Source organism: Aedes albopictus, chromosome 3, assembly GCF_035046485.1.
Source record: "Aedes albopictus strain Foshan chromosome 3, AalbF5, whole genome shotgun sequence".
NCBI lineage: Eukaryota > Metazoa > Arthropoda > Insecta > Diptera > Culicidae > Aedes > Aedes albopictus.
In genome coordinates this window covers 219,967,664-219,985,011 of record NC_085138.1, presented here as the reverse complement: position 1 = coordinate 219,985,011, position 17,348 = coordinate 219,967,664, and the positions used below count along the sequence as shown (strand labels likewise).

General features: G+C 39.6%; 1 protein-coding gene across 1 annotated transcript; it reads left to right on the top strand.

Moving 5' to 3' along the window:
• The first annotated feature begins 560 nt into the window (after positions 1-560).
• LOC134290615 (ataxin-8-like) lies at positions 561-1,029 on the top strand. The gene is given in 2 exon segments (XM_062857784.1): positions 561-626; positions 754-1,029. Coding segments are annotated over 2 exon segments (333 nt in total). The 3' UTR covers positions 1,021-1,029.
• Positions 1,030-17,348: the final 16,319 nt, after the last annotated feature.

The window sequence follows — 17,348 nt, the reverse complement described above, 5'->3', positions numbered from 1 at the left end:
AGAAATTATGTATTTTGAGATATGATAACTTATATGAAAAAAGCCATTTTTGGACATACTTTTTTCCAAAAATCTGTATTTCAGTGAAAAATTTAAGTAGCTTCATGAAAATTTCACTGTAGCGTAAAAAAAATTTGGGAATGTTTTCATCCAGTAGTTTGGGCCACAGCAATCGTCAAAGTTGAAGTAGCATCATGGGTGCCTACAGTTTTCACTCCATATTGACCATGCTGAAACACCGGTGCAGAAAAAAGCCGAGGTCAATTTGTTCCATTAATGTTTAGATCTACGTTTTAATGAACAATCCATATTGCATGACATAGTTTTATAAATTTTCGTGTGTAATGCAAGTTATGTATGACATTCTATTCTACTTTCTCTATCCAAGGAAATTTTAGATGAGGTTAAATCTGTATCCGCTGTTGTCGAAGCTCTTGAGAGCAGCTCAGAAAATCGCTCACCGCAGGCTAATCAAACATTGGCGGAAGAGTTAGCAGAAGTACCACTAACTAATTCTTCAAGCAACACTCGTCAATCACCTCCTGCAACACCAAAGCGCGATGCTATTGCTGAGCTCTTTGCTGAACGTCGAGCGAAAATGCGTGTTTCACAGCCACCAGACAGTGGTTGGCGGTTTATAGACAGCGGCAGAAAACTGCTTTGGCGCAGAGACTGGTCTAAGCTTGATGCCAAAATTGCTGAAAAGATGCCTCGCAATAAGAGACGTCGTAAGCAGCATACTAGCAACAATAGCAACAACATCATCAACAACAACAATAACAACAACAACAACAACAACAACAACAACAACAACAACAACAACAACAACAACAACAACAACAACAACAACAACAACAACAACAACAACAAAAACAACAGCAACAACAACAACAACAACAATAACAACAACAACAACAACAACAACAACAACAACAACAACAACAACAACAACAACAACAACAACAACAACAACAACAACAACAACAACAACAACAACAACAACAACAACAACAACAATAGCAACCACAACACCACAATCAACAAAAAAACAGACAAGCAGTTATTAAATATGGCCAAAAGTCAATTCTCCAGCCCTCCAGAATCCACAGACCACCCAATTGCAGCGCTTTCTATATCTGCTGCAAAATCTTTTATCACTTTCGAAAAAGGTGAAACAATTAATCAGAAGCCATCATCATCCAACAGTCATCAACAGTCTACTAGCAACCAGAAGCAACAACTACAACCACTGCGCAAAAACAATATCCAGCAGCATCCAAGCCCGCACATGCCACAACAAACGACTGGCAATCAAAATGACTTCCACTCAGCACCTTCAACTGAAAGCACAGACGGTCAATTCGAATTTGATCCAATGCGTCCACCCATTGTACGCCTGACGCAGCAATCTGTGCAAGGTGATGGGCGCTTTTTAAAGGCCAGACTGCGTGACCCAAAAATTATGAAAATTGTCCGCTTATATCTTGCCTACATGAAAGACCAGCCTACAACGGTCTGTGTAGAGGGCATGACATCTACAAGCATTAGAATGCTGCTGGCATCGGAAGGCTTGCCTACGGTTCCAGAGCATCTAAATCGCATCTTCGTCGAAGTTCATCAAGAGTATGGAGTGGATGCAACTGAAGCGGCAGCTGACTTGCTATCATACGGACGATTCCTGACCAGCGAAAGGACCAACCGATTGCAGCACCTACGCGAGAGTGCCAACAAATTTTACTCTCCCGTCCCACATTTTCGGAAATAACGACGCCTTCTTTGGAAGCAGAAATTCATGACGAACCATCAACGGGTAATTCTCAATCTGACTGTATTTTAAATATTTCACAATCCGACACACTTCCAACTACTTCTTCGACAAAAAACAACTCGACCGAAATTTTGATTTATTGTCAAAATTTCAATCGAATGAAAAGTCCAGCCAAAATACAAGAAATCCAAAAAAAATTATTAGGCTCATCCTTCTCGGTAGTCTTGGCAACTGAGACAAGCTGGGATGAAAGTGTTCGAAGCGAAGAAATTTTTGGAAGTGCTTTTAATGTATTCCGAAACGACCGAAATTTTCATGAGTCCCAGAGGAAATCAGGAGGAGGAGTTCTCGTGGCTATTTCGGCCAATTTTGATTCAGAAATCATGAACACATCTAAATTTAAAGAATTTGAGCATGTCTGGGTGAAATCTCACATAGCAGGTGAAACACATATTTTCGCCTCAGTGTATTTTCCACCAGACCATGCAAACAAAACTACATTCAAAACAACTACAAAACTTTTTTCAATGTGCTGAACAAATCATGTCTGAACTTCCTCCCGAGATTACACGCTAACGCCGCTCAGCACTAAAGTGCATAATTTCCAGACTACACCAAAAATGTGTAACCCTTGCACATTTACAAAATCAGCTCCAGTGTCCGCAAAATTGTTAAAATCGCAAAAATTTTTGTACGCCGATCTAGGTAGGATTACTAGTGACCTTGGAAAACAAAAAAAAATCAACATTTCGCATCTAGAAGAGTGTACGAGCTGTTTTTTGAGAATGTGTAACTGCTACACATTTTTGTGTGGTCTGGAAATTATGCACTTATGAGTAGGTCTTACACATTTTAGTGCTGAGCAGTTTTAGCGTGTAAGGTCCACATATACGGGGACTTTAATCAACGTAATGCTGATTTCATTTTGGACTCTGAAAATGAAAGTATTTTACTCCCAGTCGTTGGGGAGAATGAAACCTTGCAATTTATTTTTGACAAAACTGCAAATTTAGGTCTAAACCAAATCAATCATATAAAAAACCGCCAAAATTGCTACCTAGACTTTTTATTAACGAATATCTTTGACGACTTCTGTGTCAGCGAATCATTGTCTCCATTATGGAAAAATGAAGCTTTCCACACAGCAATCGAATATTCTTTGTTCATACATGAGCACAAAATCCCCAACGACTGCGAATATGAGGAAGTGTTTGAATACAAATTAGCGAAGTACGAAAACATAAAATGTAAATTAAGTAGTGTAGATTGGCAAGCTATTCTTAAGAATGAAGGAAATGCCGAATCTGCCGTAGAAGAATTCTACAGAATTTTAAATGAAATTATTGGGCAAGAAACTCCAATAAAAACGAAACGTCGTCATATAAATTCAAAATATCCAATATGGTATAATCAACAAATCAAAAATCTGAAAAATCGCAAACAAAAAGCACACAAAATTTACAAAAAATATGAAACTGATGAAAATTTAGCTAAATATTTGAACATATGCGACCAATTAAATTTTGAAATTAATAATGCATTTGAAGAATATAATACGAGAACTGAACTCGAAATAAAGTCCTGCCCAAAGAACTTCTTTAATTACGTAAAAAGCAAATTAAAATCTGACAATTTTCCATCCGTTATGCATCTTGACGAAAAAGTTGGAGACAACCCGGAAAAGAATTGCAATCTATTTGCGGATTTTTTCCAGGAAATCTATACAACTTTTTCTGAAGAAGATCGTGACCGCGATTACTTTGCTTTCTACCCAGATTTTATTAGGAATGTTGGTGTGAATCAAATTCAACCAAATGAAATTTTTGAAGCACTTTTAAACTTGGACGCCTCTAAAGGACATGGTCCTGACAAAATTCCTCCAATATTTCTGAAAAATTTAGCTAAGGAGCTCACTGCTCCTTTATTTTGGCTTTTTAAAATATCACTCGATACTGCAAACTTCCCAAAAGTATGGAAAACCTCTTTTTTAGTGCCTATTTTTAAATCTGGTCGTAAATCAGACGTACGTAATTATCGCGGCATAGCCATTATCTCTTGCATTCCAAAACTATTTGAGGCAATTGTCAACAAAAAGTTATTTCTACAAATCAAAAACAGAATAACTAACATGCAGCATGGCTTTTTTAAAGGCCGATCAACTTCAACAAATTTGCTTCAATTTGTTGACTATGTACTGAATGCAATGGATAATGGAAATCACGTGGAAGCTCTTTATACGGACTTTAGTAAGGCATTTGATCGCATCGACATACCAATGCTGCTTTTCAAATTGCAGAAAATTGGAATTGAACCAGGTCACCTGAAATGGCTTGAATCATACCTGAGCGACCGCCAACAAATAATTAAATTTGATGGATACAAATCAAAACCAATTCAAGTCACTTCCGGTGTACCACAAGGTTCTCATTTGGGACCTCTTCTTTTTATCATTTATGTAAACGATATTTCCTTCATTCTCAAGAAATTAAAAGTGTTAATTTATGCCGACGACATGAAGCTCTTTTTGGAAATAAGAAATGATGAAGACATCAATGTATTCCGCAATGAAATAGACATATTCTACACATGGTGCAACAAAAGCCTATTAGAACTGAATGTTAAAAAATGCAATCTAATATCATTTAGCAGAAAAAGAACAACACCGAATGTCTCTATCGCATTAGGAAATAAGAATGTGGAAAAATGTGAAAGGGTTAGGGATTTAGGAGTAATCTTAGACTCTAAACTTACATTCGTTGACCACTACAACACAATCATTCACAGGGCTAATAATATGCTAGGGTTCATTAAGCGCTTCTGCTATAACTTTCATGACCCATATACAATTAAAACACTTTATATTGCCTATGTTAGATCTATTTTAGAATACTGCAGCACTGTATGGTCTCCTTTTTCAACCACGCACGAAGAAAGATTAGAATCAGTGCAAAAACAATTTCTACTGTTTGCTCTTCGTAAATTAGGCTGGACATCATTTCCACTTCCGTCTTACAAAGCACGCTGCATGCTTATTGACATACAAACTCTGCAAGAGCGGCGTGAAATCGCAATGATTTCATTCGTAAACGATATCGTTTCGCATCGTATAGACTCGCCTGAAATCTTATCAAAACTAAATTTTTATATACCCTCTCGGCAATTAAGAAATCGGAATACTTTCGCAAGTAACCACCACCGAACAAACTACGCCAAATTTGGACCTATAAATCGCATGATGGTTGCTTATAATAAACATTGCGAAACGATTGACTTTACCATGTCCAGGCAAAATTTAAAAACATATTTTCGTACCATTAGAAATAGGAACACTTAAAAAAAACAAAACACTACATAATTTAATTCATTTTTTTTTTATATATTTTTCAATGTTTTTCATAATTATAATATTAAGAAATAAGAAAAAAAAATATGTATATGTATAATGTACTAGTCTACGTCGGTTGACGAAATGAAATAAATAAAAATAAATAAATAAATAAAATAAATAAAACTATACGTAACAGGCCGTTTCCGTTCGTCTGCTGGTGGGTGCTGAACTTACCAATCGTCGGTCTGAATTCTCCTATGATGATCTTGACGTCGTGGCTTGGGCAGCGGTCGTACTCGCGTTCGAACTGCGCGTAAAATGCGTCTTTGTCATCATCATTGCTTCCGAAGTGTGGGCTGTGCACGTTTATTATGCTGAAGTTGAAGAATCGGCTCTTGATCCTCAACCTGCACATTCTTTCGTCGATCGGCCGCCAACCGATCACGCGCCTCTGCATATCACCCCTCACTATGAAAGCTGTTCCCAGCTCGCGTGTGTTGCCGCAGCTCTGGTAGATGGTATGATTAACTCTAAACGTTCGCACCATGGATCCTGTCCAACACACCTCCTGCAGCGCTACGATGCCGAACCCGCGGTCCTTCAGTAGATCGGCGAGTATGCGGGTGCTCCCAATGAAGTTGAGAGATCGGCAGTTCCACGTACCGAGTTTCTAATCTCGAGTCCTTTTTATTCGCTGTGGTCGTTGCCGTTGGTCTCGGTTCGTATTATTCTGTGGCTAATTTTCCGTTACAATGGGTTTTAACGGCTGGCTCATAGGGCTTGATACCAACCCCCTACTTTCCGGAGGACCATAGTGCACAGTTGAGCATAGAGTCCTTCCCTGGTACTCGGACGTTAATCAGCCGCTCCTCCTGGAGAACAGACGCTCAGGTATGCTGAAGCAAATCCCCCCCTCCCTACGACCAAAGTTCCCACCGGGGTTGGTTACCCGATCTTCCCTATGGTTGCTCGTAGTTTCCGGCCGGTACCACGAGGCGGTAGGGATAGGAGTTGCTGGGCAGAGGCTAGTGGATCACAATAGGATCTGTATTGCGCAGCATACCCAGCCTTTACCGTGCTTTTTCAAAAAGTTACAGCTACTTGAAATTTTTTTGAGAAATGATAATTTTGCCTGTCCCGATCATTTTGTGTATCCTCTGTATGTTAACAAAAATTGCACCAAGCACGGCCATTGTATTAGTAAATGAACAACTGTTTTAATATGAATATACCAATTTCTATGTACGGAAAAGTGCTCCATCACTTTAAGGAAATGAATCAACATTTTTTTTTGTCTAGCACAACAAGCGCCGTTTTTACTGCTTGCTTTTTATGTGGTGTGTGCCACTGTTGCTAATGGTGTCGCCAAACACGGAGGAGCTGGTTTTGCGGTTCGACGCTCGTTGATTTTTATATTACTATCTGCTGTCGTTCATGAGCTGCTGCTGCTGCTGCCCTCCGGCCAGAAGAGGTCCAACGCATAGGACGAGAACGACAACTCCGACCGCCCAGTGGTGAGTCGGGATGGTCCAACGTCGAAACCTCTGTTTGCTCGTGCGGGCTTCAGTTTACAATTCCGTACGACCAATAATTTTGAATAATTAACTCGCTGGTTCGATGAATGTGGTTGCGAGAATTAACAATTAATGATTAATCGACATATGCATTCTAGATTGTGTTTTGAAACTTTTCTTGTTTAGAAATGCTTTTAAAGTTCCTAAAGGATTGTAAGGCGCTGTTCATAAACTACGTAGACTCATTTTTGGCCATCTCAAAACCCCGCCTCCCCCCTCGTAGACTTTCGTTCATACAAAACTTTCGAAATTTGTATGGAACGTAGACTTTGGTCCCGGTAGAACTTCTTAAGCACGGAAGCGAGCAGCTGCATCAATCAATTAACCAGATAATAGTAAAAATTGGGCGGATGAAGAATTGCCTACCTGCTGGTCGGATGGTCTCATATTCCCAATCTACAAAAAAAAAAATGCATAAACTAGACCTCGTTTGTGACCTTGGATGTGTTACGAACGACTAGCTCAGCGCTCCTCTACAATCTCGGGTCGGCACCTCATTTGCCTGAGAAGACTCATTGAGAAAACGAAGTGGACGATCAACGACACAATAAAGACGGAGGGCATGTACATGCACTTAAGGCTCAGGGAAAGAAATGACCATACAATAACAAATACATTTTAAGTTAAATAAAAAAAATAAGCATAATAAGGAAGGGAGGGAAATTTTGAAAAGGGAAGAAAAGGTAGAAGGGTTCCGTTGTGGCCGTGCTGCGTCTGATGGGGCCCTTCTACGATGCATGCGGAGAGATGAAGGTGTCGGAGCATGCCTTACAAGTGTTGTTCCTTATCGTGGATGACCTTCGGGAAGGTCAATGGTGGTACGGTGCATTGGGACGGTAGGTAACCCGAAACCGCCGGTCCGGGAACTCGTTTATTCTCTATATACGTCCAAAAGAAGGGAGGGGGGGGGGGTGTCCCGACATCAGCTGAACTCCGGCAACATTCCGGAAGGCCGAATTCCCGATAGATTTGGCAGGTCAGGTAACCGCGTGTTATAAAACGGTCCAACCTTCGTCGTGACGTCCCAAACGCTGGTGTACGGAGCGACACTTATAGCCCTCATCGCCAAAACTACGGTTGCCGAGCTCTCGCCACGTGTGGCAAGGCGATAACGAGGGGTCTTGCCTGCCACCAGCGTAGGGCTCGCCATCTACCTGCTGGACACTTTCGGGTTCGTTGAGGGGTTCTCCCTGTCAATGGAGACTGGTGTTCCGTGATTGACGGTACGTGTGCTCGGATAAGTGCGGCTGCTTCAGCGTCCACTATGTTGCTGGGTTATTCACTCCCAGTGTTACTTAAAAAACTCGAATTCTGGTCTATCAAAACGTAGCCAGTTAGACCCACAACCTACACGAAGTCTCCCGCATGATAGTCTTTCAGCTACTCTATTTTTCAGCATCTTCGCATCCCTCGATCTCTCACCGGTTATACATACTCCCGCACTCATCTCTCATCTCTCTGGCACTCGTTCTCCGATTCTCCGGAAACAGGTAATCGTCGATTTTTATTCGTCCGAAGAGATGTGAATCGTTTAGTTTAGGTTAGTAAATGTTGTTAGTTCTATGTTATAATTGACTACGAAACCAATAGTATGTGTGAATGCATTTTTTTAATTGCTGTGTAAGTTTTATTCTTAGTGTTTTTTTTTGCTCTAGGTTAAGTTTAATTATATAATGTAAAGTTCTTGTGTTGTTTGCAACGACGTGTGTATGATGAGCCATCCTACTGGAAAGCAATGTTACTTGTTTGCAAATAGTAACCTATCGATTTTTCTAAGTATTTAACTATTCGCACTGTAAGACCCTAGGTCTTATTGTTGCCGACAATAGTCCGGTAACACATGGATTGAAGCAAGGTGATGCTCTTTAAAATTTGCTGTTCAACATTGCACTCGAAGGAGCCATTCGAATTTTTTTAGAGCAAAGTGCTGCGGACAATTCTAGATGAGAAACAAAAAAAATGGAGTGTGGCGCAGACGCATGAGTTGTATTAAGTGTACAAAGATGCGAATATTGTGAAACGTATAAAATGCGGCAGACTTCAGTGCGCTGGACACGTAGTGCGAATATCGGAAGAAATAATAGCGAAAACAATATTTTGCAGGGAGCCAGGAAGAGGTCGGCGACTTCGTGGGCGGCCGTGAACACGCTGGCTGCACGTGGTTGGAGAAGATCTGCGATCCCTACACGTAGGTATAGAGAAACTGAAGGAACATCGCCCAAAACCGAGAAAGATTGTGCTCTACAATACGCTCGGCGTTGGAGTAAAGTTACTTTGTAACCAACAAAATATAAAGGCGGGTACGTAAGGTTGCAGATAAATGTGGGGATGAGGAGGGAAATGATGATTCCAATCGCTTGTTGCCAACAGACCGTGGAGTTCACTGCATCTGCACAAGTTCATGCTGATTTCGGAGTAGGGGTTTATAGGAGTTCACATATTGGAGCGTGGATACCAGGCGTGTAGTTGTGAAGATACTGAGAAGTGGCACAGTTCGCTTAGTTCGCTGTGAACGTTGGGATCAATCCGTTTCTGGTTCTAGCGATGGCTATGAACATACATTTATAAATGACATTTATATGTAGAAAAGAGTGTATAGAGCAGGGGTTCCCAACTCCACGGTTGGGAACCCGTGGTATAGATACAAAGTAGGAAGAGGACCTTCTGCATATGAATCAGAAGCGGTAGCCACCAAGCTCGTCTTGCTCTACTTTAGTAATTAACTTCACTTTCAGTCATTGTGAATGTCCTACGAAGGTAAGTGCAGAGATGGCATGCTCCTCAGTGCGAAACGTGAAAAGAGAAAACATACACTCTACACACGACTTTCAACGAGTGCGAGGGTGAACTACGCAACTTTTTTCACTCACAAACCAGCCGCTCACTCTCTGGCATTCATCGCGGCACACTCAAAATGAATGCTCAAACAAATGTTAGACTTAGAACAAACATGTTTTTTCAGTTTCTGCGTGCACATTTTGTGCGCGCAGAAAATGTGCAACCAAAAATTCGTGTTGAGAGCGCACTCCGTCGTGCTTCCAGTACACGACAAGTGCACAGTCAAGTAGGGTCTGGGACCATTTGGGCAGGAGCACCTATTTTGGGCACTTGCTGCTATAACTCAGTCAATTTCAAACCGATTGACTTGAATTTTTGAACACGATTAGATACTGTGCGTATCTGACCGTGTCTCAAAAATCAAGTCAATCGGTTCAAAATTGACTGAGTTATAGCAGCAAGTGCCCAAAATAGATGCTCCTGCCCAAATGGTCCCAGACCCTAGATGTGACACTAACGAAATTTCAATTTCATTTATCTCATTACCCTGATTTCTTAGAGAGTTGGTGTCTTCGGCAAAGTTGTTTGGCTGGTCAAGGACTAACCGATAATAAGACTCAAAATTCCACCGCTAGGCGGTGCTAGTGAGCTAACAAATTTTGTTTTTCATATATATATCAGGAAAATTTGCAAAAACTTGCAACTAGCGCCGCCTAGCTGCAGAAATTTGAACCAAACGGTAATTATTCTGAAAGCCCTTGATCTACCGAACAATATTGCTGAAGATACCATCTTTCTACAACATAAGGATGCTGAGATATGCGAAATTAAAAATTTGTTTGCTCTCTAGCGCCGCCTAGCGGTGGAATTTTGAATCTTTAGTCTTATTATCGGTTAGTCCTTGACCAGCCAAACAACTTTGCCGAAAACACCAATTCTCTAAGTAATCAGGATCATGATATATATGAGATTGAAATTTCATTAGTGTCACATCTACTTGTCTGTGATTTATGTGATATCTTAGACAAGCAGATGCAACACTGACAAAATTTCTATCCCATATATCTCAGGATCCTGATTACTTAGAGAGTTGATTTCTTCGGCAAAGTTGTTCAGCTGGTCAAGGGCTTTCAGAATATGGGCCGTATGATTCGTGATTTCACCGCTAGGCGGCGATCAAACAACACTGAACCCTTTGAACACACTGCGTGTGCACTGAGTTCTGTTTTTTTTTCTGCGTGCGCGCAGAAATTGCGCACTGGGATTATGACTTGCGGGCTCTCATTGCTCTCACGCAGCACTCTAATCACCCACACAAAAACTCTGCGTGAGAGAAATTATGTACATTTTATTGTGCGTTTTTTCTCTTTCTCTTTTGTAAGGTAAATGAAACTAAGAAGTTCAGTGAAAGATGAGCGTAAATGGGCACAGTTTCTGCGTGACATGCCATCCCTGGGTAAGTGACAGATGTTGCACGACCCTGTGCGTAACGAATTTCTATAGGTACTCTTTCCTTTTAAACAGCCTAGAGCAGTGCTTCTCAAACTGTGCGCCGCGGCGCCCTGGTGCGCCGTGAACCTTTCTCAGGTGTGCCGCAGGCTTTTGTGTTGTGACGAAAAAAAAATACTCTTTATTTGAATTGCGGAACACTTTCAATCATTTTTCGTTCAGTAAAACTAGTGTCCCTTCACCATTTCTTTAAAATCTTGCAAAGTTATTACAAAACCAGATTTACACTCTTTCCAGGTTTTCGGAACAACATTTTTTGCTAACATCACTTTCATTGAACAGTTCAGCGGCTTACAAATTTGCCATCCTGACAGTGTGAAGAGCTAGTTTTAACCTTTTCGAACTGGACTTTTTCACCAGTACTGCCGCAACCTCGCAGAACTCGAACAAGTTTGTTATGCTCGGTTTTATCACCGGGCCCCAAAGGTTTTTTTTAATTTTTTTTTTCTCTGTATTTTAACTACTGCTAGTTCTACACTCGGCTTCAAGGAGAAATTCATGAAAATAAAAAGTTTAATTAAAGCCACCGTGGCAGATTCCTTACAATCTCTTTATATGTCTATCCAATTTTCCAAAATATATAAAAGTATTTGAAAGTTTTGCTTTGCAATTTCCGTTAAAAATTAAAATTTTGGTCAACATCTGTAATATCATTTTAATTCAATTAGAATTCTTTAATTATTGCAAACGCTTTGGCTTATTTATAAAAATCAGCAGCTTGTTCTACCTGTACATCTGAGGTTGTTTTTGCTTATTTGTATAGTTTCTACCATGTAACCAACATGTTTTTTGGAGTCTTGCAAATAATAATGTCATCTCTGAGAAATTTATTTTAAAAAAACGAAATTTACTTAGTTTGACAAATTTTGTCTGGATTCTAAGAAAACATTATATAAGTAATTTTTCACGATTTTGTCTTTGAAGTTTTGAGTGAAAGTTGTGTTACAATTTTTGGAAATGTCAGAAGGCGCGCGCTAGCAAAAAGTTTGGGAGCCTCTGGCCTAGAGGCTACATACAACAACCCTGCATAGTTGGTGTTCGCTACTAATATTCGATAAAGCAACTGTCACTTTGAGTCATATTTACACCATTCATCGACGCCATATTGTTTTCCGATTATTATGGCAAGTGGGTTGTGAGATAGGGTTATGTGGAGCCAAACGTACACAAACGTATTACCACTTTCTCAAACATTTTTCTCCAGCATCTAGTTAACCTTATACGAATATAATTTCATTAAATAATACACACAATAAGCAGTTCAAATAGCATAATACAAGTTTGTCTCTTTTCTTCCCCCCAGGCAGATATACCTACGAATGTTTCCGAAGAAAAGTCATCGGTCATGTGTATTCTAGGATAAACAAAAACAAATAAATAACATCATTTTTGGTTTGTGTGGTACAAACATTGCGTTGGCTTGGAAAAATAAAACATCAGTACACAACGCATCTACCACTCGTTCGACACGTTTTCCCTCCATGAAGGTGGAAATATCGAAGTAAAATGCACCGCTTAGTAAAAATCTGAATTTTTTAGTATATTTTCTTACTTGCATAACCACTAAATGATTCATGTAATATTTCAATTTTTGAAAGCAACGAACATTAAAAGCATGGTTTAATTTCAGTCATTTCAAGTCTTTGTTTCTTGTATTATATATTGCATATATTATGGCGAATAGTGGATTTATTGCTTCCAAATGAACGTGATGACATTTGAAATGTTCGAATATGTATGTCACGTGTTGCTGCAGTCGTAGTGTTCATAAACCAATAGTGAACACCTTGGCAGCTTATGCAGTATATTATCTCACCTAATTTGTCGGTGATTCGTTTTATCTGATTGTACCGATTCCCTCATAAGCTTGTGATGGATTTCGTCTGAAGCACTAGCACAAACAACATCAGGCGCAAGCTAGATAAACAGCGCTATCGGAACATCCCAGTGCCAGCAGCCAGCGGTCGTCAGCTATCATAACAGTTGCAAAAGTAGGAAAGATCTAACCTAACCGAAAATAACAAACGTGTGTAGGAGCCATTTGGATCTTAACTTTTTGATTTTCATATTCTTCCCTCCCTAATCAAATATGAGAAATTTTTCGACCCATTCAGCAGTAGGAGAAGGTGGAATGGTCCTTTATCACTTTCAACCTTGGATTCTTGGGGCGCCACCACTCACTTACAATCGCATATAATACAGTCGTCCCATGCTCTTCGGTCCCTAACGAGGTGTTTGGACGTGATATGAAAATAGAAAATTCTCCATATTTATGATAAACTTAAGCTATTCTCACAATCACTCCCGGAGTGCCGGTTCCTTACTGCATGGCAGGGGGTTATAGCAGTCGCATCTCGTGACACGGTCGAGGAGCAGGAAAGAACCAAAAAAGGGTTGTTGATAAATTCAAAATTAGCATTTATCGCACCTTTGCGTGGCACTTGCCGAATACAGTCAGACAGACAGGTGCACTTCAGTGAACATTTTGGGGCAGCGGCAGAGCCGGATGATAAATAATCAGGAGCAAAAAACGTGTGAACCTGGGCTGGAGCGTGACAAGAATTGTCGCGGAAAACTTTTGCCATAAAGTTACTGCTCAACATTGTAAAAGCAGTGTTTAATGATGTTGAATATTCCTACGGATGCTGCAGAGGGCGGTGATTTATAGCTGGTAGATTTCTTTCGTTAATTTAATTCTTTGTTTTGGAGATTGCGGAATTTTGTTGTAAAGTTATTTTTTTTTATTGAATTAGAGTTGAGAACTTTAGTCAAAATAACTCTAAACACGTATCATCTAGGCCTGCCAAAGGCTGGAAAAATGCTTAATTCAGATCCATTTGAGATCACTAGACTCTTCCCAGCAACTCCTATCTCTCCGTGGTACCCCGGCCGAAAACTGCGAGCAATCTGAGGAAAGTTGATTGATTGATTTGTCTTTATTTCAGAGACTTTCAGCCCTTGGCTGGTTCGTCTCTTCTGAGGAAGGTTCAGTTAACCAACTCCAGGGGATAAAGCTACACGACTTACAAAGGATACGGGATATACTGCAACAGTTCAAGTATTGGTCGCTGTGATTTAGGTTCCAAACAAAGAAATGACACTCCGGTGGAACCATTGGCGTAGCTAGGGGGGGTTCCAGAGGTGCCTGGCACCCCCTAGAACAAATTTGGCACCCCCTAGAACTTTTCCTTGACTGGCACCTAAAATTTAAAACTTCACACAATAATTCCAATATTGATGGCACATTTAAACAAAACATAAACAAACCTATAATTACCCAAGTAACCATGACGCTTTATATAGAGCATTATTTTCGCTTTATAGTGTGTTATATGACATGCGATATAAAGTTGTTTTGTCATATAGGCACCATTAAAGTAGGTTTAAAGTCGAAAGTGGCGCTACTATTGTTGATTTTCAGCAAGCTTTACTGTGGTGATTGCTAAAGCATATAAAATGCTTGTACCTTATAGCTAATGCAATCAAATCGCATGGAATGCACACTTAATGCATCATGTCAAAAATGAAAAAAAGTATGTTTATCATTTTTCTATCTATTTTTATCTTCCGATACTCTCACTTTGATGTTTTTTATTGTATTTCGGGAATTGAACCTAGACTGCTGAAACTGACCACGATGAAACTCGGACGCGCTAATGCTGTGTGCTACGATACCATGTATTTTGCACCTGGAAAAATGTGCAACATAAAGTAAAGTATACTTAGCTAGTGCCTTATTGAGTTGTGTTTTCAGCAACTCTAAAAAATGTGCCGGGGTCTGAATGCCATCAGTTATGTTACTCTCGAATATAAATTCGTCTGTGTTGATTCTGTTTTTTTTGTTTTCATATGTGCTCACTTCTACCTAAAATACAATAAATAAGAAACAATACAAACAGCGCTTCAATTCTTCCTTTTATGAAATCGGGTTAAACAAGGAAACCGATACCCCACATAATTTTTGTTCCCTCAGCATCTGATTATTTTCATGTCCCAACCAGAAACCCAAAAAACCATACATAATATAAATTTTCACACAGCAACATCAGAGCATGATAATCTAAGTGCTCCGCAGCAATCCATGAAAATTTTGGTTTGTTTTGAATGGTTCTGTTTCTAAAAGTGTTTTACAGTTTTTTTTTTCAAACTGAGCGATATTTTTCTGTTTACAACGATGGAAGCTTTAGTAAAGGCACATATAAAGTAATAAATGCTTGCATTATTGATTTTATATAGCTTTTACATAGCTTTTTATAAAGCTTTTAACATGGTAATGCAATGAAGCATTTAACAACGGCTCTATAGAACTATACAGAACTGTCAAAATCTCGTAATGCTTCAATGCTTTCATAATGAAGATTAAACGCTTCATTAGTTGACAGATGTAAAATAAAAGTTATGTTGCATTAGCTAAACTATAATACGATGGAATTAATGTTATGATATAATGCTTGTGGTTACTTGGGTACTTATACAACTGTTGTACGTGTTGCCGTTTTGGATATTGGTAAGAACAATGAACAGACTTCTATATTTATTCAATGATTTCTCTTTGCCTCCTTTATGGATTCCTCCCGATATTTCTTCAATAAACTTTCCTTAGGATTCTGCTTCCTGATGGGGTTGTACATACAAGAAATGTCTGCAGAGATTGATCAAGCAATTTCTCCGGTGATTCTTCTAGGAATTCCTTCAGAGATTCTTCCAGAAATTTCTCATGGAATTCCTCCAGGAGGTTATATTGGCCTTCCTCCGGTAATTGTGGCTAGAATTCCTCAAGCAACTCCAGCTAAGATTCTTCCGACAATTCCTACTGAGAATTCTACTAGGGAAGTTCTTCTGGAAATTCTTCCGGAAAATCTCTCTGTGATTTATCTAAAAATCCCTTCGGTGATTCTTCCAGAGATTTCTTCAAGGATTTATCCTCTAGAAATACCACAAGGGATTTCTCCAAGAACTTCTATTGACATTGTTCCATGAATTCCAGCTGGAACTCTTCAAGCAATCCCCTTTAAAACTCCTTCAGAAATACTTCTAAAGATTTCTTCTGGCATTTTTCCTGTGATTTCTCCTGCGATTCCATTAGGGATTCCTCCAGTATACTTCTACCGATTATTTCAAGGAGAACTGTAGGTATTCCTCCAGGCTTTTTTTAGAGGATCTTCTCTTAGGATACCCCCGACATCCCTGGTTCAAGGATTTCTCTAGAAATTACTTCTATGATACCTCCCGGAATTCTGGGAATTCCTCCAGATATTTCAGCTGGGATTCCTCAAGCAATTTCTGCGGTTCTTCCAGCTATTCTTCTTCCAGAAATTCTAACCGTGGTACTTCAGAAATTATGCTACGGATTCTTCTAGAGCTTTCTCCTGGCTTTTCTGCAGGGATCTTACCAAAGAATCTTCCTGGAATTCATGCAGAAATTCTTTTGGTTGTTCTACCAGGGATTTCTCTAAAAACTCATCCAGGAATTCCTCAAGAAATTTTATCCAAAGATTTCTCCAGAAATTCCTCATGGAATTCCTTCAGAAACTCCGTTTGGCCTTCCTCCAAGAATTTCTGAAACAACTCCTCCTGTGGTTCTACCAGCAATTTCTCCAGAAGTTCTTACTATGATATGGCCAGAAATTCTTCTAGAGATTCCTATATGAATTTATCCTAGCATAGTGGATCGGATAAATCTTTCTGAGAATCCTTCATATATTCCTTATATTCCTCCTGCGATTCCTTTAGGGCCTTCTTTACATATTCTTCCAGAATACCTCGACCGGTTCTAGCAGGGACTTCTCTAGGTATTCCAAGGATTTTTCTTTAGATTCCCCCCAGGCATTCCTGATGAGGTTTCTCTAGAAATTTCTCCAGCAATTTCTGCTGAGATTTCTACAATGATACATCTCAGAATCCTTCTAAGAATACCTCCTGAGATTTTTTTTGGGATTTGTTCAGAAGCTCTCCGGTGATTCCTCCAGGAAATTTAATCCAAGATATTTTATCCAAAACTTCGCTCATAATTTTTTCATAGATTTTCTCCCATGAACTCCTCTTTGCCTTCCACCAGGAATTTCAGCTGGATTTCTCAAGCTATTTCTGCTGTAATTCATTCAGCAATTCCTCCTTGGACTCCTCCAGAAATTCTTACTATAATACATCCCGGAATATCTCTAGGGATTCTTCTATGAATTTTTCCAGGGATTCCTTCAAAAATTTGCTGGGATTATTCAAGGAAATCTTACTAGGAGCCTTGCAGAAGTACCTTCGGTGTTTATTCCTCGAAATCCTAAAGGGTTTTTTTCCTGAGATTTCTCCAAATATTTCTCATTAGATTCCTCCAGGAACTCTTCTTGACTTTCATCCAGGAATTCCTCCTGGGATTCTAAAGCGATTTCTGCTG